General features: G+C 36.7%; 2 protein-coding genes across 4 annotated transcripts in view; one reads left to right on the top strand and one right to left on the bottom strand.

The window, feature by feature from the left end:
• Positions 1-7,965: 7,965 nt before the first annotated feature.
• LOC133526550 (gamma-soluble NSF attachment protein-like) overlaps positions 7,966-20,388 on the bottom strand; it is a 32,602-nt gene continuing 20,179 nt past the window's right edge. The window contains exons 1-4 of one of the 3 annotated variants that reach the window (XM_061863228.1): positions 12,315-12,569; positions 11,126-12,233; positions 9,363-9,533; positions 7,966-8,157 (exon numbers count right to left, since the gene is read on the bottom strand). In XM_061863228.1, the coding sequence (XP_061719212.1) occupies positions 8,014-8,157; positions 9,363-9,533; positions 11,126-12,233; positions 12,315-12,568 (1,677 nt within the window). In that variant the 5' untranslated portion in view covers position 12,569 and the 3' untranslated portion in view covers positions 7,966-8,013. Of the gene's footprint in view, positions 8,158-9,092; positions 9,534-11,125; positions 12,234-12,314; positions 12,570-20,388 lie in introns of those variants that run through there. The other 2 variants (XM_061863234.1, XM_061863242.1) reach the window with 2 other exon arrangements.
• Positions 12,629-18,017, top strand: LOC133526679 (uncharacterized). Its single transcript, XM_061863388.1, has 2 exons — positions 12,629-12,877; positions 13,638-18,017. The coding sequence occupies exons 1-2, from the start codon at positions 12,745-12,747 to the stop codon at positions 14,048-14,050; spliced, it is 546 nt and encodes a 181-aa protein (XP_061719372.1). The 5' UTR covers positions 12,629-12,744; the 3' UTR covers positions 14,051-18,017.

Here is a 20,388-nt window from a genome sequence, read left to right as displayed (position 1 = left end):
AATGAAATAACAAAAAAACGTCTAAATCAAGTTACAAAAATCATCGGTATTCTGGTCCGCGAAAAACCAGGAAAAGTATAACTGTAATTGGAGTCTACAAAAATGACAATTCATAGAAAATATGACCTAGAAACTAGTTCACTTTTATAAAACTCAATTTTGCCCGAGATTGTACTTAGGCGAATACCTAAGGGAGCTAAGTGTATTGATCTTGAATAATTAGTTGGCTAATACATATATGACTCCAACATGATATGGACATTTACATCATAACTATTATACCTAGTTGGTTACTAAGTTCTGTTACTCGATTTCTTTCTTTCTTCCTAGCGTTGTCCCAGCATATTGCCACGGCTCAATGGAGCTTGTGGTCCGCTTTGACAACTAATCCCAAGATTTGGCGTAGGCACTAGTTTTTACGAAAGCCACTGCCATCTGACCTTCCAACCCAGAGGGTAAAACTAAGCCTTGTTGGGATTAGTCCAGTTTCCTCACGATGTTTTCCTTCACCGAAAAGCGACTGGTAAATATCAAATGATATCTGTTCTGAAGTTCTGTTACTCGATTTGCAACCTCTTTATTTCCGTTAAAACAAATGCTACCGAAAAAATAAAAAAATGAAGTAATGTGGTGGATTTGTGAGCTATAATTATATACCACACATAACGCTTATCTCGTCGTATCTATAATGAATTGGGGCCTAAAAGAGAATCGTATTCCAATTTTTTGAAACGCTTGTATTACTTTCTATATTAACTAAAATTCAGCTTTTATATGTACTAAAAACGGCTTTAAATATGTTAAATTAACAAAATATATTTTGACAGATGCTTTCGCGCCCAAAACGCTCTTTGAAAATTGTGTGACGTCACAGTTTATGGTTTGACACATAACTACATACACACGTAGAAGATACGAACTGTCAACTGATATTTGTCATTTGTTGTTAATCGCCTAACTGTCAACAGTGTCACTCCGAGAGTTGTGACGTCATCAGAATCTTCAATGACGTTTCGAGTTTGGTCACGTGACGTGTGCCAAAAGATATTTTAAATTCAATATTTACAAAAATATGGTCATTACAGGTCCCCTAAAAGTAGTTTAACATGTTCTTATAATCCAAAAGAATTTTTTGGGATACAATTATGCCCTAAGATTTGTAGATGGAAACAACCCTATTGCGTTGCACAAATGTGGGCACCCGCCAAACATGATTTTGGGTGTGTCATACTCAGGGCTAACACAGATTCATTTCTGTGAAAAAGGTGTGAAAACCGAAAACTGGAAACCGTTCTCGAACCAATAGTGAAGCCCTTAAGCCACACCCTATTTCAAAACCAGCCATGGATCTTTGAACAGGACTCAGCTCCTGCACATAAGGCAAAAACAACTCAAGCCTGGTTTCGAAGGAACAAAATTGTTTTTATTGCCCACGAAGACTGGCTGTCCTCCAACCCGGACCTAAACGCTAAACCCCCTGGATTATGCCATATAGCAGGTTATTGAGGAGAAAGCCTGTGCTAAACCCCACACAAATCTTAACCAAGCGGGCCATAGTTAAGACAGTGACGGAATTAGACATGACAATCGTGCGTGCCGCTATTGATGACTGGCCTCGTCGTTTGAGGGCCTGTGTCAAAGCCAGAGGAGGCGATTTTGAATGATATTGTCATATGTAATTCCTGATTTTGTGTACTTCATTTTAATATATACTTTATTAAACTTTCGTTGGTATATTTTATGTAGATAAAGATTATTGCAGTAACAGAATTTAATAACCAACTAGGTAGAAAACAATGAAATACATAAACACATAAATTGGATATGATGTGATCCGTTGAATGAAATTGGCAATAAATAAAATGAATAAATAATTTTCTATCCCTAGGCATTTTGTGAAACTTCTAGTAGTGTCTAAATATCGGGAAATCAATAATATAAACAAACATGGAAAATATCTAATTTCTTTTTATAATGGTTATAAATAGAAGGCCATGCAATTTTGTAACTCACTGTAATTTAATTTAATGTATCGTAAAATTTTTTTTTAATTCTACTGTAAAATAGTACCTACTTTTTTAAAGGCTGGGCAGTAAGGGATTGCTTTAATTTTAGAACAAAACAGCGTTTTTTTTTGAAAAAAATACCGGAAAATCTGACTTACAAATTTGGACTTTCTTAGGTTCATTCTACTAAGAATCTTCTCCACCCTAGCATTAAAAAAAGATATCCTAAAATATCCAGACCATTACGTCACATTTTAGTGTGAAAGAAATTTCAATGTAAAACTAAAATTTCAATACAAATTTTCGGGTTTTTTTAGCACGAGGATTGATTATGCTGGTGATTCTGAGTTGGAAGAACCCAAAAATATCATGATGTGTGAGAATCAGATCTTTAATATTTTAATGGAAAACGCTCATATTTCTCATAAAATAATTTATTAATAATAGGTACTTGATAATACTGATAACAAAAAAAACTTAATGAGTCTCGAACCCACATCCTCTTGCATGTATTTCCACGTACATACCGCAACGCTATTGAAGCCTACTCACGCTGTGCCAAATTGTCTACTACAAGGATCCCAGTAAGACTGTTTGAATGTGTGAGTGATACTTAGAAATAGAGTCAAGAAACATTCTGTCGACATTAAGGGGTAGTTTTTGTACAATGAAGTGTTCAATGTTTGTTGTAATAGTTCAATATTTATTTAAAGAGTGCGCTAAACATAATTTACAGTATAGAAATACCAAGACTACTCCACACAAAAATTAAAACTCAAAATTTGCAATTGTGGCACCATCTAGTGAGGTTTAAGCTTTGGGTAACCTAGTCGAACCACCTTAAAATAAAAATATTTTCTACTAAATCAGTTTTTTTATTTATATTAAGTTTTTATATTCATATGAATAAGGTAGTGATACCAATGATCGACAACTTAATACCCAATAAACGACACCAGTAGTTCACGTCTATTACTTATGAAATAAGGTTGAAAGTGTCGATCATTGCGTGAATATCGAGCACTGGTGTCGTTAGCTTACCTATCAATATACAGTTTTCGAGAATGCTGCTTGAAATTATCTCATGTGTCTAAGAAACTTACTTGCTCATCCATAATAGTCGTCAAAATCATCCTTGACATTGACAACTTAGTCAATATAGGTAGTAACGAATTCAAATGTGTAGGTAGTCGCCATCAAATATATCGGAGCGGACAAATATCTGAACATGTACTTTATCGCCTTGACAATAGAGGTTTTGTTCAGATATTTGTGACCACCTTGGCCGCTCCGATATATCTGATGGCGACTGTACTATGTCATACGGATTTACAGTATATTTTTTCATAAATGTTCCGATATTTATGATCACCTTGACTGCTTAGATACCATTGACGATCTGTTTGTTACGATATCTTTGTCTCATTGTATGTCACGAATTAATTGAAAAGTCGCTGCTCCCAAATTTACGGCGAATTATATGGTCTGATATTATAGACCTTATCTATCGTAACTAATATATTGAAATTTAATGCTGCTCCGAAATATTTGAGTACCTTGGCCGCTACCATATATCTGATGGCGACTGTACTGAAATAAAACTCCTTAACCGTACATTGTAGATCTGTGAGGTTAACACTGGTTTGAGATGTTTTAAACGCTCACAAAACCTTTTGGAACACACAGACGACGCGACAAGTGTCTTACGAACCGACTTATTTATACCGGGCACATGTAAAAACAAATAAACAGTCCCGCCGACAACACAAGCCACGGACGACCTTATGCAACGTAAATAAGACTCAAAATTCAACAACGCAGCCGATCAATGCTTGAATTTAGAATCATGGTTGAAAAGCACTTTCTATCGCTCAAAAACAGTACTTATACTACGAACGTATATAAAAGACGTTACATTTCATAATGTCAACGCAAATTGAAATGGAATCGCGTGTTTTATAAACTAGAAATTTCAAAGCATGTTTTAAATCGTTAAAACACCCAAAATAAAGATAAAAACATTAAAAAAATACATTCGAAATACGTTAACCCAAAACGCTTAACCTCTAAAATTCACTCGCACTATCAAATGTCACAATCAAAATAATGTATACACGCCTCAGGAATTCGGGATCTATATTTACCATTCGTACTGGAACGGCGGTGTCCCAGCCAGGGGTATGAGGACGGTCGCGGTGCCTCCGGGGGCCACGGTAAGGGCCGGCGAGTCTCCACCGAACGCCGGGGGCTCCATAGGGGTCCGTCGGGCTCCGTTACCGTCCGGGCCGCGCGCGGACGCCCGTGTGCGCAGCACACGTCAGACGAACGGTTTCTCTAAAAATAATCGGGAAAGGAGTACGAATATTTTGCTAATTCGTACGTAGTATGGAACAGCTGGGCTCGTGGGTGTGACGTCAGATTTAAAAGTTTAGTGTTTTGTTGCACAGACATTTTATAAAGAATGCTGGAATGTCATTCGCCATTTGGACTTTTAAGTAACTACCTATCTAATTTGCTTCTTTCCTAATTTTCCTAGTAGTTCCTACTATGAATGTGAAAGTAGGTACAGTCAAGGTATTAAATATCGATACGGACAAAGTGACAAAAATATGTACACACTACCTTAATATATAGACAATAAGATCGTGTATACATATATCTGGCACTTTGTCCGTATCGATATTTAATACCTTGACTGTACATATGTACGTCGGGATACTTGGATTTATATATGTTTGCCCTGAGACGAATGTGGATTAACGGATTTCATTTATATTTGGTACAAATTGGCCAAGAGGGGCTATTAGTAAGTATCATGTACATTACAAGCATAAGGTACCTTACCTTTACCTTAGGGGGCGTCCATTAATCGCGTCATACGTTTTTGGCTTGTTTTAGACCCCTCCCTCCCCCATGGTGATCTTTGGTGATATTTTCAGGACACCCCCCCCCCCCCCCCCATCCAATATGACGTGTATTTTTTTCGATAACTAAAGAACAGTTTTCTAACAAATGAACCTAAGTACACGTGAAGGATAATAAGGGCGGAAAACTATTATTTTATTTATTGACTATAATACAGTATAGCACAGATGAAAAAAAAAAATACACGTGATACGTGTCCATACCCCCCCGTCCCCTGTGGTGATCATTGGTGATTTTTTGCTGACCCCCTCCCCCCCCTATACAATATGACGCGATTAATGGACGCCCCCTTACCTTTTATTACCTTTTATTTTAATTTAATTCTTTATGTAATGTAATTATGTGTAAATGTATAATGTATATGGAAATAATTTTCTGGATTAAATTTCATTCATTCATTCATTCATTTTACTAAGAAGAGAAGATTTTTTGCAAAAACTCAAAAACGACTGGGCCGATCATGTTCGCTATATATAGCTTTCATTGAAATTATTTATTAAACTTCTTTTTCACAATTTTTTTCATATTTTTTGGACCCATGGTTCAAAGGTTTCATGGGGGGGACACAATTTTTCCGTATAGGGTTCCGTACCCAAAGGGTCCCGACCCTATTACTGAGACTCCGCTGTCCGTCCGTCCGTCCGTCTGTCACCAGGCTGTATCTCATGAACTGTGATAGTTAGCCAGTTGAAATTTCTACAGATTATGTATTTCTGTTGCCGCTATAACAACAAATACTAAAAACAGAATAAAATAAATATTTCTTTCCAATCTCGAGGTTCTCATCCAATCACCGAAGTTAAGCAACGTCGGGGGTCAGTACTTGAATGGGTGACCGTTTTTATAGATAATGGTACGGAACTCTTCCTGTGTGAGTCCAACTCGCACTTGTCCGATTTTTTATTTTTTGTTTCGGAGCGATTATTTCCGGAAATATTAACTTTATCAAACAATGGTTTTTGGAGACCCATATTCGTTTAATGTATGGGATTTAGAAACAGCGCGCCAAGCGGGACGTTTTGGTAACGCTTAGCGCGCTGTTTCTAAACCCCTAGTGTAAATTTATTCGGTAGCGAAACGTGACATACGTTTTGCGTTAAGTCTCATTTTGTATGGCATTTTGAGTTTCCAAAACGTCCCGCTTGGCGCGCTATTTCTAAATCCCATACAAAATGAGCCTTAACGCAAACGCGTAAGTCACGTTTCGCTATCGAATATTTTTTTCCCGCAGCTGTTTACGAGATTGGGGGATGTTTTATAATTATAACATGTAGTGATTTAACGTTTTCCGCTAGATTTGCGGATGCTGGGAGGCGTGACAGTCGTGCACGTAGCGAATAGGGAACATCGTTAGACGTGAAAAGTATAGTTTTCAGTTTTCACTGACTTCGCCCCTGGCTAATTTAACTAGGCCTGTAGTTTTTTTTTAACTGAATGCGCAAGCCATAACTGTAATCAGTATTTATCACGGTAAAGGCATGGGATTTCAGTTTAGGGTCTGTTTCACATTGTCCAAGTAAAGTCCTGAATAAGCTACTTGCCACTTATCATCCGAGGGCCTACCGCGAACCACGTTCAACGTGTTGCCTCTCTGTCGCACTTGTAAATTCGTGCGTAAGTGTAATAGGGAGGTGACACGTCGAACGTGGTTCGCGGTAGGCCCTCTAATGAATAAAGTCCGCGCCCCATTTTCCTCTCTGGATTTTAACATTATAGGAAATATAATTTCACAATTTGATGCACCTAGATATTATTAATTACCACTGTGCCTTTTCGTTACATTTTGTCCATTTTTTAAATGATTATATTTATAAGAATAAGATTTAAAAACCCTATACACGATGGCCCAGCACTGGACCAGCGAGATGGTCATGCGATGGTTGATAGCACGCACTATGGAACGAAAAAAGAACCTACGTAATTTGGTCGGGTTATTTGTTGCCCACCATAATCCATACCGTAAAACCACCCAACTATAGTCCAAAGCTCCCAACTATGGTCCACAAATAAACTCGATTTTTCTCGTTCAGATGTGTATTTTACTATATTTTTGTAGTTCTAAGGCAAAGTATGTTTATAAATGGAAGGTAAAACTAGGAGTAAACCACAAGGAACATTGGTATAGATACTTAATTTCCTTTTGAACTTGTGGACCATAGTTGCAGTATTGGACTATATATAGTTGGGTGGTTTTACGGAACTGAATTTTGATTTTATTTGCTGACCAGATATTGAGCTGGTGAGAATCAAGGGGTGAGAAGTGAGAATAATGAAACTAAAAGTATACAAAAATAAGGTTTTTAGTCCAATCCATACCCAATCGGAATTATCTTAAATTTTATTACGAATCTTAACGAATTTAAGTAGTTAAAGAGTAAAAAGAAGAAACTATGTACCTAGCTACTTTTTAGGGTTCCGTAGCCAAATGGCAAAAACGGAACCCTTATAGATTCGTCATGTCCGTCTGTCTGTCCGATTTTATTTGTATTTTTCGTGAAATAAAGTTACGTGAAGCCAAATTTGGTGAAATAAGCATATAATACGAAAATAGTACATTACGATACAAGTGCGAAAAATAGGAAATTCGAAACGAGTGGCGATAAATTAAAACACGACCGAAGGGAGTGTTTTAAATGGACACGAGTTGCGAATTACCTGTTCGCACATGTATCGTACAACGTTTCACAGTACATATGGCCCTTTAAATGTTCGACACAGTAACGTAATATGTTAATTTTCGCACTAGTGCGGTAAAGTAGCACCAGATGTACTGTAAAAGCGGTTATTAAATATTTTTCAATGATCTACTGACTACTGGAAAGTAGGGACCTTTTTGTGACCGGTTAGTAAAATGCAGGAGAAAAACCGGTTTCCTACCGATTACGTTGGCCATGGATTATAAGAGGACCTAATTCCTAGCTTTTGTGCCTTTAGATCTTTCACATAAAATACCGGTTATAATTTAATTTCGTATTTTTATCCTGTAAAATTAATGAATTACATAACTTTAATCTTAGAATATTAAAGGAACATCTCGAATTTAGAAACACAAATTGTAATTAAACACAAAACAAAGTACCGATTACGATTCAGGTGAAATATCGGTTTCTTCGACATTACGGCTATCTGATACGCTGGCTAATATGGACTCCATGCGTAAAGAACAGAAGAGGTCTGGATATTCTGCCATCATTTTACGGAAAAGCATTTTATCCAATAATAAAACCTGAAACAAAATGGCAAAGTCTAAACGGGTGACTGAACTACGAAGGGATTTCTTTCTGAACGCTTGTAATAGACAAATAGTAAATTCAAGTCTACAATCGTACATGGTGAATATTCTTTGATTACCCGTGATTCCAATTTTTCTTTTATGTTTAAGATTTATTTTGTTAATCTTAGTCTATGAGATAAATAATTCAAAATGAAAAAAATACACAGCATTAAGTGTATAAACTACAAAACCGGTTTATATGTATGAAAATGATTACCGGTTAAACCGGTTCCGATCTCTCGCAGTTATGCGTACCTATTACGTAAAGTTAGCTTTAAAGTCACATTATCTTCGGCGGATACTAGAAAAAATGCAATATAACCACCAGAGGCCGGAATTTTCGTGGCAATTTCAAATTGTCATGTGTCAGTGACTTCTCATTTATCGACTTCTGCGGTGGCATCATGGTTCCATTTTTATCACTTGTCACTATGCCCGTCACTTTCGCGCTTACATAATTGTTAGAACGTGACAGGCATGGTGACAAATGATAAAGATCCGACCATCTTAGCGCTACAGAAGTGGCAGCATGGTTCCATTTTTATCGCTTGTCACTATGCCCGTCACTTTCGCTCTTACATACTTGTTAGAACGTGACAGGCATGGTGACAAATGATAAAGGGCTGACCATCTTAGCCCTACAGATATACATAAATGGATAGGTACAATATAGAATAATACAAAGTGATCTTATTGCTAAAAAGCGATCTTTTCCAGATAACTTTTGAGTAGTTGAAAATGTGAAATAAAAGTTAATAATTTACAATTTCACGTTTAATCAGTTCAGTTCAGTGTTTTTTTTTTCTATATAATATTTAAAATACTGTTTTAGTGCTAACAAGTTTTCCATTACTTTCTATATAAAATATATAGATAATCCATTTTTTTTTCATTTTATCGTTTTAAATTACTTCTCTACACCCACCAATTTGTAAGTAGAAAAAGTATGTACCTACTTATGTAATATATCGATATCCTTTAATTAATGTCGATAAATGAGAAGTCACTATGACAATTCAAAAGTGCCACGAAAATTTCAGTCTCTGAAATTAACCACTGTTAAAAATAGGGTATCATGTGCATTGTTTTTTGGGAGTTAAATAGTAGATATAAAGATAATTTTAGATTGAAAAAGTAAAAAATAGCAGTACACCAACCGTGCTAGCTGTAATAGCAACGACAGTCTTCGATTGCGTCTCCCGATCGCTGACCAGCGCCGTTTCTCCAAAGTAGTCACCGTCCATGAGGTGACCGGTTTCTGTCTGTCTAGAGTACACCGCCAGCAGTCCTACTTCTACTATAACCAGTCCCTCGTGTGAGTTCTGAGTCTGTAACAGCAAAGTGACTTCTTATATTGACAGTTGCGAAGCCGCAAAAGTGATTTACAATTTAATATGTACAATAGAAACGAATATTGACTTGATATCTTTATGTCAAGTCAATATTCGTGCCCTATACTCACATAAAGATAATAAATAAATAAATAGTACCTGGGCGACCGAGCTTTGCTCGGTTATAACTATTTATTGTAATATGGTGGTGTATAGGTGATAATCTTAACTAAATTTTTTTACTAAATTAAACTTGTCTAAAACAATAAAAATTAAAAAATTAATAAACTTGAACATATAAAAAAAAAAAATTTGTCACCGGGCGAGATTCGAACCCGTAACACTCGTTTAGCAATCCGCGTCTTAACCCGCTTAAGACGGACAGTGGCCGGCAACACGAAATTAGCGACCATATTCTGCGTCGAAAGAAAAACGCATGAAAACTCGAAAACACGCGTTTTCCCAAACATAAGACTAATCTAGATCGATTGTTTACCCCCAAAAACCCCCATATACCAAATTTCAGCAAAATCGTTAGAGCAGTTTTCGAGATCCCGGAAATATATATATATATATATATACAAGAATTGCCCGTTTAAAGGTATAAGATAATTTTCGTAAATATTCGTGCCATCTATCACTGTATCAACATCACTAAGCGCACCATGTTAACGAATTTGAAGGCGATAATAAGGGTGATGGAATTTATTCAATCAGGGATCAGGGAATCTTTACAACAAGGTAACAGAGGAGACATCACACCGCCTTGTGAAACACCAGCCAGTCCTTTACGACCAACTAAATAACTTCGAAACCAGTCAATCGCTGTAGCAGATATGTTTAGAGCTTACGGAAGCGAGTATAATGTCGAAATAAACCGTATTAAAGGCTTTGCTAAAATCGAATAGAATAAGAATGATAAGCTTCTTATCATTCATACCCAATCAACTTAATTTAACAAGAGTCGTATAGGTAAAAAACTTAAGTAAGTCACCTGTTGTATGTAGTTGTGACGTGTTCGAATAGACATTTGTTTTGTTTGTGTGTGTCTTTTAAACATGTATTGTCTATTCGAACACGTCACAACTACATACAACAGGTGACTTACTTAAGTTTTTTACCTATAGCAGTACAGTGACCAGTGACCGGCACAGAAACTAGACTGGAACGGATTCAGGCCATCGTTAATTCTCACAAAGGAAATTAGGTACTAGCCTTTCTAGGAATTTGGATAGGTAAGGAAGGATGGAGATAGGCCGACAATAAGAATAAGAACTGGGATATAATTGGTTTCTGTCCTAAGACTGGCAATATAATTAGGCAGTTGTAGGATGTTATCGCGTTGTGTGTAAATAACGAAATAATATAAAAATACATAGTAAGGTAGAAGTACTAGTGCTCGACGCTGCACTAGTACTCGACATGGGCACTTTATGTCAAAGTGACACGGATCAAGTTCGAATACAGAAAAATCTTCGTTGTTCAAATTTAACCTATATTTCCATGAAATAAAGTGCCCATGTCGGTGACTAGTGCAGCGTCGAGCACTAGTACTTCTAACTTACGTATCAGTATAAGCATATACTTACGCTGCTCACTAGATCATTACCCAAGTATATTTCAGGTTGTAGCAGATCCACAATTTTAGCAATAACTTCTGGTGGCCATTCGGAAAAACAGGGAATCTTTACAACATACTTCTCATAACAGCTCATTTTGATCTCTGACGTCAATCCACTCGGTAACGCTTTAAACAGGCAGTTTTTCTTCTCTAAAATGTTCAAACTTGACATCTTATAATCATAATACTTGACGACTTTATCATGGATAGTGTCAGGAAGCCCCCTTATATGTAAGACATTAAAAGTCTGTGTTCGGGCCACGTATAAACGGTCGTTCAGAGAATTTTCTCTTGCCACGCAGTTATATAAAACAATTCCAGCCCAGAGGTGAAATATCCAGGCTACCCAGTAACTTACTATAGCTGAAATGCGATCGGCGGGCTCTGCATTAGGTAACAGTCCAAATCCGAAGAGAAAAAAAATCTTGCACAGTCTGGATAACCTCATGAAGTAAAATATGGAATCATTTTTAAGCTGTCCTGGTTCGGAATGATACTTAATTAATATCAGATGTCCGTTAAAAGTATTTATCTTGATTGATCCTGTTACAATTCCGAGAATCACATTGTATGCGTTAGTTAAAGTTATTATTTCATAAGTCACCACAAGTCCAACAACGGTTATTCTTATAAACTTGAAGGCAACCGTCTTCGCAAACGTACCACGGTCTTTGGCCCAGTATTTAGATGCTTGAAACAGTCTTGGGACATAAATCACACTCAGTAACTTAAGCGTACAGGTAAATAAGTTGGCTCTGGAGGATGCGTTAATTATATCCTTTCCCAGTCTAAGCAACATGAGACTTTGAAGTGGAATCGCAGCCAGAGCATGGATAAAAACCTTCGTCGAAAGATAGTTTAATAATATATCATGGGAATTCATAACCACTTGTCTAGTTCTTTGGACCACGTAACCAGTTTTTGCGTTGACGTAAAGATCCACGATGAATACAACGTCGATAATGACCAACAAATAGTGGAAGAATATATGAGTGTCATGTATCACACTACTGTTGAAGTGGAATATTATCATGCGTATAAGGAGGAGATGAAGAGTCAGGCAGTCCCAAAAGTTCCTAAAGAAAAATAATTATTAAAGAAACGAACGAAATTTTGCCACATTTGTATTTTTTATGTACCTTATTTATTTAAATTACCTGAATTTACTAAAAGGGTGGATACACCTGCGTTCATTGTGAAATTGAGCGGCCCTTGCCATCATCATCGCATACGAACTCATGTAGTAACGTTTTGACCGATTAGCATTATACGACAACAAAAATAAATCATACCACCACCTCCGAAATTGCCCATAAACACCTCCCTCCCGTACACATAAATTAATAACATCGTTCTCAATAGGGACCGATTTAAAAAGCCCGCGTTGAACAATATTTTCATTTCTAAACATAATTTGAAAATACAATTTGACTTTGCCGCTTGACAGCAAAACCAAGTTAGCGCTGTGCGGGTGGCGAAATGTGGAACTACGGACGCCATCTTGTCAACAAACTGTCAAGGCGGCCGTAGGACATAGATGTCCGTTGTGTGTTTTTGTGTCGATTTTAATCATATATATCCGCCAAAATGCCGAAAAACATAACCAGTGAAGTGCGTGAGATAATATTAAAAGTGAAAGAGTTTATGGACGAAGAAAAACGTATGCAAGTGCCGATAATTCCTTTAAGTAAAGTGTATGTGCGGGTCTCCGCCGCTACAGGTCAGTGTTGCCATACGAGTATTTCCCAATCCCTACAATATTATTCTAAAATATTTAACAAATAACTGACAAACACTAAGATTTTCTTAAAGCGCACTGTATTTATGAACTTTGTTCATAATATTCCTAGTCTTCAATTGTATGTGTCGATTAAGTGCCAATAATCATTCAGGTGACGCGTTAACTAGTATTTCATCTCATCAATTTCCTATAAAATAACTAGGCATGGGAGTTTTCATCGCCGGTTAGATTATAGTGAGCCATGGAGTCGATAATAACATTAAAATTAAAGTCATACTCATTCAATATCCTTGAAATGCTTTTATAAACATCCTAAGCAGTTGCTTCCAAGGACATAATTACATACTTAAATTATAAATATACCATGATTATTATTATATTAGAATTCTATTAAATTTTTCTTGCTGTTTACTTAATCACCTAGTTAAATGTACTATATTAATATATGATGTTGCGATAAAACTGATGATATGTAGCTTCATTTCATACGAGGTAATTATGAAATTATAAAAATTTCAATTTACCACAAATTCTATAAGACAAGCTTTTTAAATAATAGTTGACATTACACAAAATCATTGCAGGGCAAAATATGTTTAAATTACTGAATGGGTATTACGTTAATTTTAATGTTAAAATCGACTCCATCTCCACAGCTCAATATAATCTTACCGCGCGATAAAGACTCCGATACCTAAATGAATAACTTTCTGTAACTAATATATAAATTTGTTTTCAGGTGTATCAGAACGTACTGTACTTAACATAGTCAAAGAAGCGCGCCTAGTAGAACAAGGTCTTCTAGACCCAGAGACGCTAAAGAAAACGCCCAAAAAACGCGTTCGTACTAAAGGCAAGATAGAAGTCGACGAATATGACTTACAAGTCATAAGACGCAAAATCCATGAGTTCTATGCATTTAAAAAGGAGGTGCCTACTATTAACAAACTGTTACAAATCCTAAAGGAAGAAATCAATTTCAAAGGGTCTCGAGAAACGCTTCGTAAAATTCTTCGCAAAAACGGATTCCAGTTCAGAAAGACGAAAAATAACAAAGAGAAGGAGCCAGTTCCAGAACCTACGTCTTCAGTGCCTCCAATGGTCCCACCCTACATCCACACTATGTTTAGTCATAAAAATATTCAGTCGTAAGTTTTAGCCTAGAAAATCTCGAATATAGTGATAAAGGCAGTCGCGCTGGCAACATTGTTCTGACAGGCGGCCACAACAGTGCCACCCGTCTACGCTCTAACTTTGTCATCCATGTTTGGAACTGCATAATCTTTATTGTTGGTTATAACGTATGAATTCTGTATAAAGATGATAAAAAGTAGCGAATAGTAATGTATTTGTACCTATGTCCTATGCAGTACTTTTAGAAAACTTGAATGGCAACTAGAAATTGTATTTTTATGTGTAGGAACTTATTGTAAGACTGCCATTGTAATATTATTAATAGAGTTAGACCAAGCTAAGTTGGCAGCGGTTTTGATACACAGACTGCGCAAGTGTTATTTAAACGTCATAATTTGATAGAAGATTGACATTTAAAATAACACTTTCACTGTCTGGGCAAATCACTGTCAAATTAGCATGGCTTAACTATATTTGAGAAGCTTGTGAATAGGCTTTATAAGTAATATTTAACTGTTAATTTTAGTGATGAACGGTAGAGACTTTGACAAAGCATGCATGGAGTCGAAATGTATGTGTATGATTGTTATGTTGTATACTCTTGCATTATATAATAGTAGGAAGTTGACGATTAGGATCGGAGGCATTACCATAATTCAAGCGATGTATCGCATTAAGGGTATTATTCTTTGTAAAGTTATAAGTATACAAGGTACATAATTTAAGAGAATCTTGAGATGAATTGGCTCGATTTGATGGGATGTGGCTTACTTACTCCTCTGGCGCAGCGACCCAAAGTGTGTCTTGGCCATGGAGAATGGGAAATGAGGAGATATAATTTACTTATTCATTGCCAGCGCGAGCTATGGGGTACCCGTGCAGCCGAAGATGTATTTTTGGTCGGTTTGTAGTGAAAAGTGCCTATGAACAGAGAATCCACTGCGGGTTGCTGGCAGTGAACATTTTAACAGCAAATGGCATAAATATTTGCAAAGCGAATTCAACTTAGTTCTCATACTGTAAACACATAAAACTGCATTCAAATAAGCCCAGCGAAATTAGTATAAGACATCTTAAGAATTAATCCATTGGGAACCAGAGATAATGAATTAATTACATTGTTTACAACAATAAATTTATTAATTCTTTATTGCACATTGAACTTAATGCCATAAGGCATTCCCTACCAGTTAACCGTTAGGCAAAGCAGATAAGTTACAGGAGGTGCAAAAAACATGTGTTCCCATTATTATATTAAGAAGTATGTGCCAAATTTTGACCCATTTGCCCATAATTTACTGTTCGCTCAACATTGCTTTAAAATTTGATATTCATACAATTTATAATAAATAAAAACGTACATAATCAATAATAATCATAAATCTACACCCAAGGCCAAAAGAATGGAAACAAGGTTGTTTTCTTTAATATATCATGTTTCAGTCTTTGTTTTATAATTGTAACCTAAAATTTACATTAAAAATACTCGCTAAATCACAAACATATAACATCCTAACATATTGTCAAAAAAAAAAAAAAATTAGGAAAAAGTAACATAATTATATCCTTTTAATTGCTTTGAAAAATGTTGAACTGAGTCATTTACTTTTAAAATGTTCTATTATATTTACCATTTTGTTTCTAATGCGGTAATGAGTGAGAAAAATCGCTTAAAAAATCACACTTTTCTATTAAAACCTAAGCTTGTTTCCATAATTTTGGCCGTGGGTGTAATATAACTGGATTAGGCATGAACGGTGGGGTGGGGGTTATGGTGGGCAAATAACCCGACAAAATTAGGTAGGTTGTTTTTGGTATGTTGTCAAGAATATTAAAACGGATTTTTAATTTTGTCGCATTACATGTCTGTCCCTCACAGGCGCACGCATAGCACATCTATAGGATCCTACTATCTATGTACATAATACAATTTATTTATTATTACATAGTAATACAGTCTGTGGCATAATCTGCCTCTCTCCATTAGGCGGCTCAGAGCAAAGTCAACTCCAAGTATATGTTGCTCTAGCATATGTTTGAAGTTCAATTATTGTCCTCATGATATTTCACCATCCCTACTAATATTTTAAATGCAAAAGTGTTACTTCTTCACGCTTAACCTATCAGAACCCAGGTATTTGTATACCTACAATATGCCAACTATATAAGACTCAGTACTAAGTATACACTGAGATCTCATGATGTCAGAGGGCATCAGGGGGTAAAACTGCTGGACTGATTTAGATGAAATTTGGTATGAAGATAGTATGAGGGCTTAAGGGAAGGAAAAAGGGTAATTGTTATCAGACCAACTTGAGGCCAAAATTAATAGGTATTTATTTATGTATGTATGTATATTTATTTTTTCTATATATATTATTTATGTATTTATACGTATGTCTAGCGTGGGGATTATAGCCCGAGCCCTCTCGCGCATGAGAAGAGGCCTGTGCCCAGCAGTGGGACGTATATAGGCTGAATTATTAAATTATTATATACTTATGTCTGGCCTAGTGGGTAGTGACCATGCCTATGAAGCTGATGGTCCTGGGCTTGAATTAAGGTAAGGGCATTTATTTGTGTGATGAGCACAGATATTTGTTCCTTAGTTATGGATATTTTCTATGTATTTAAGTATAAGTATATATATCGTTGTCTGAGCACCCACAACACAAGCCTTCTTGGCTTACCGTGGGACTTAGTCATTTTGTGTAAGAATGTCCCTATAATATTTAGATGGATATGTATTTATTTATTTATACATATAGCTTTGTTTTAAAATCTTTAATTTGTAAAAAACTGTATGACGCTGCAACAAATCAATCTTTCGGTTTAGCCCACGGTCGGCTGGTAGAGAATGCCATATGACATTAAGTCTGCCATTTGTACTGTCATGTATTGTGCAATAATGTTTCAATAAATAAAATAAACAATGGATCGTAGGGTGGCCCACGTTTGTATGGAATATAAAAAAAATGCAACCATTTCTCCACATGGCTTTATTTGTTCCCTTTGTTCTATTATTTTATTATTTTATTTTATTTTATTTTATTTATTGAACACAATTCAAGTTTACAGTTTCAGACCAATTCACTTACACAAACACAAAACATAAATTATCAGGATTAATAAATAAATAAATAAACAAATATGAAATTTATGAAGTAGTAATTTGTATGTCAAATTTTTACTCTTTGGTGTTTGGTGTTATAGTGTTTTTAGATCGTCGCCCAATAAAGGGTTAAGCGAGATATTTTTTTAAATTATAAAGTCAGATAATGTTTTTTTTTCTTCTGGTTCTTACTTATATAACATCGTAATATGAGGAACTTTCTTCAGACTTTTCTAATCCCGGTCTGTACAGATCTCCCAAATGGACTTCGTCTAAGGTCAAGGATAAAAAATGTATGGTTGGGAAGACCTTATTGGGCTAGAACCATTGACATATATATTAAGGACGGATCTTACGGGCAGTAAGAATGGTGCCAGTTCAGTGGTGTCACCCACGAATTCGAGCCAATCTTGTAGTCTTACGCAACTAGTTGCGACCAATCGCGCGCGTGATGCGAACTCGTCGACCAATCGCGTTGTGGCGTTAGACTGCACGATTGGATCGAATTCGTGTGCGTGACACCGTTATACGTCGTGAACGTACAACGGTGTCACGCACAGGAATTCTGAAAATATCAATACGGACAAAGTGCCAAAAATATATGTACACACTAATATATAGGCAATGAGGTCGTTTATACATATTTTTGGCACTTTTTTCGTATCGATGTCCCTAAAAATGAATTATGGAATGTATTGTGAACTCTCTCGTCTCTTTCTTATAAATAGCGGCGTCTCACTCAGCTGCATATACAATGTAAAGCGCCTGTAAATGTAAAACAATAAGTTACTTAGATAATTATATTTTAGATAATTGTACATTTTAGATATAGTTATATTAAAAAAATCGTAATTAAACTAGTTAGAATAAAGATTTTTGCCGTTTTTCTTTTGTCCGCAACAAGGCCGATCGCGAACCATGTTCGACGTGTTGCCTCCCTGTCACACTTAGGTACGAATTTACTAGTGCGACAAAGGCAACACGTCGAACGTGGTTCGCGGTAGGCCTGGAAAAACATTGAGAAATTGGGGTTGCATTTTTTTCTTTAAATTATCCTAATTTAAGAGTTTCGATAGTAGGAGAGAGTTCGAAAAAGCCGTGAAAACGTACAGCAACACACTTTAGAGGGGGGGGGGTAAATTTTGCTAACTGCCTTTGTATCTCTTGGATATTCGAACGATAGAAAAGCAGGGCTATAACCCCGAAGTTCGCAAATTGCGGGTATCTTTCTCTGTCACTCTAATTACGCCTTCATTGGAGTAAAAGAAAAAGATACCCGCAATTTGCAAATTTCGTGTTTCCCGGTATACCATCCCTTTTTCAGGCATAGTAAGATTTATCGACCACATATGCGCCAATAGTATTTCAATTATAGGATTACGATTTATGGTGCAAATTTGATTGCACTTTCGGGACCTATTTAAATTTATTGGGGGAACCTTGTAGAATAGTGCGGCCAGGAAAAGGGTGCAGTTCGAAACATAGAATCTTTCTTATGGCGTTAGTCATTACTGGTCTGAATTAGCTATGAACCGTTTGTCTTTATCTGTCGTTTTGACTAATGTATTTATAACAGGCGCGGATACAAGATTTGGCTTAGGGGGGGGGGCCATATTGAGAAAATCATATATTTTTGCACAGAAAATAAGGTAAAAAAAAATTTACTCAATTTAGTAATGTGAGAGCCAGGGTTTTAGGGGGGGGCCATTGCCCCTATGGCCCCCCCCTTGTATCCGCGCCTGATTTATAAGAAAGGGATAAAACATAATTTAACTAAATCAGGCCTGTAAAGTTTTATGAATAAGGGGGTTAGTCTTTAGAGACTAAACCTATTGTATCTAATAAATAACTCTATAAAATAATCCGTCTTTTTAAGCCTCATAAAAAAGTAGCGACTTTATGGTGGTGGTATTTATTTACGTCAATAACATCAAAAACATCTCACAAAATTTCAATTTTATTTTACGTGTTTGGATGGCTGGTACCTCAACCCACCGACGGAGCGGCAGCTGACGTTCTCGAATTACGAATTATCGCCCGGGATGGCATTACCGACAAAACTTGCGCCTGGCTCGCGGTCTATAACTTTTACGCCGCCCTATAAAGACCATGTGTGTTGGAGGGTCTGCCATCTTGTGGCCTGAATCGGAACCATAAACATGTACATTTACACGTCACGTGTTTTCTTGTGCATAATAGGTTCGGCATCTTGTGGGCTACATCGGAACAATAAACACCACATTTACGCCTCGCGCCAAAAATCTGACGTCTCCTGTGCTGCCTCCTACAGTTCATGCCTGCTCCCCACAGTGACCGTGCGCGTTGGAGGGTCTGCCATCTCGTGACCGTGAAAACAATTTACGCTTCTAAACAAGTGCTGCCCCCTACACTAAACACTGGCTCTATTTCGCATGGTTGGGTCTGCCATCTAGTGGCTTAAATCTAAAAATGGAAACTTGACATAATGCTTCGCGCCAATGAATAGGGAATATTATGCGAAACTGCTTAGGGGGCGCCATTACCACAATCCTCAGATGCCCTCAGATTATGGAAGGTAGAGGCAAGAGGTCATCCATTAATTACATCACACGATTTTCTGTTTTTTGACCCCCTCCACCCCTCCTTGTCACACATGGTCACATTTGGCAGGGGGAGGGCCCCTGGTGTGAAATCGGTAAATAGAATTAAAATTTTTGGTAAAAGGAATATTAGTAGATCTGGAGAGATTTGGAACTATTATTTATAGCTGACAGCTGGACACTTTTGCAACAATTCTGCCTAAGGAGATTCTATTCCTTGCCTTTACCTTCCATAGTTCTTAGCTACTCTAGCGCTACTCTGGAGAGATTTGGAACTATTATTTATAGCCGACAGCTGGACACTTTTCCAACAATTCTGCCTAAGGAGTTTCTGTTCATTGCCTCTACCTTCCATAGTTCTTAGCTACTCTAGCGCTACTCTGGAGAGATTTGGAACTATTATTTATAGCTGACAGCTGGACACTTTTGCAACAATTCTGCTAAATTCTACCTAAGGAGTTACTGTTCCTTGCCTTTACCTTCCGTACCTCAGATCTACCGCGAAACAAGAACATCGGAATTTCATTATCTAACCTCTATCACTTTTGCATATTCGAGCGATGAAGAGGCATGTAACTAAATTTCGATTTTCATATTTCCCGGTAGGCCCCTTGTTAACAAACCGCCTTGATGCATCAATGTCATATTTTATTATCTGTGAAATC

Source organism: Cydia pomonella, chromosome 1, assembly GCF_033807575.1.
Source record: "Cydia pomonella isolate Wapato2018A chromosome 1, ilCydPomo1, whole genome shotgun sequence".
Classification (NCBI taxonomy): domain Eukaryota; kingdom Metazoa; phylum Arthropoda; class Insecta; order Lepidoptera; family Tortricidae; genus Cydia; species Cydia pomonella.
This window is presented reverse-complemented; position numbering and strand designations above follow the sequence as displayed.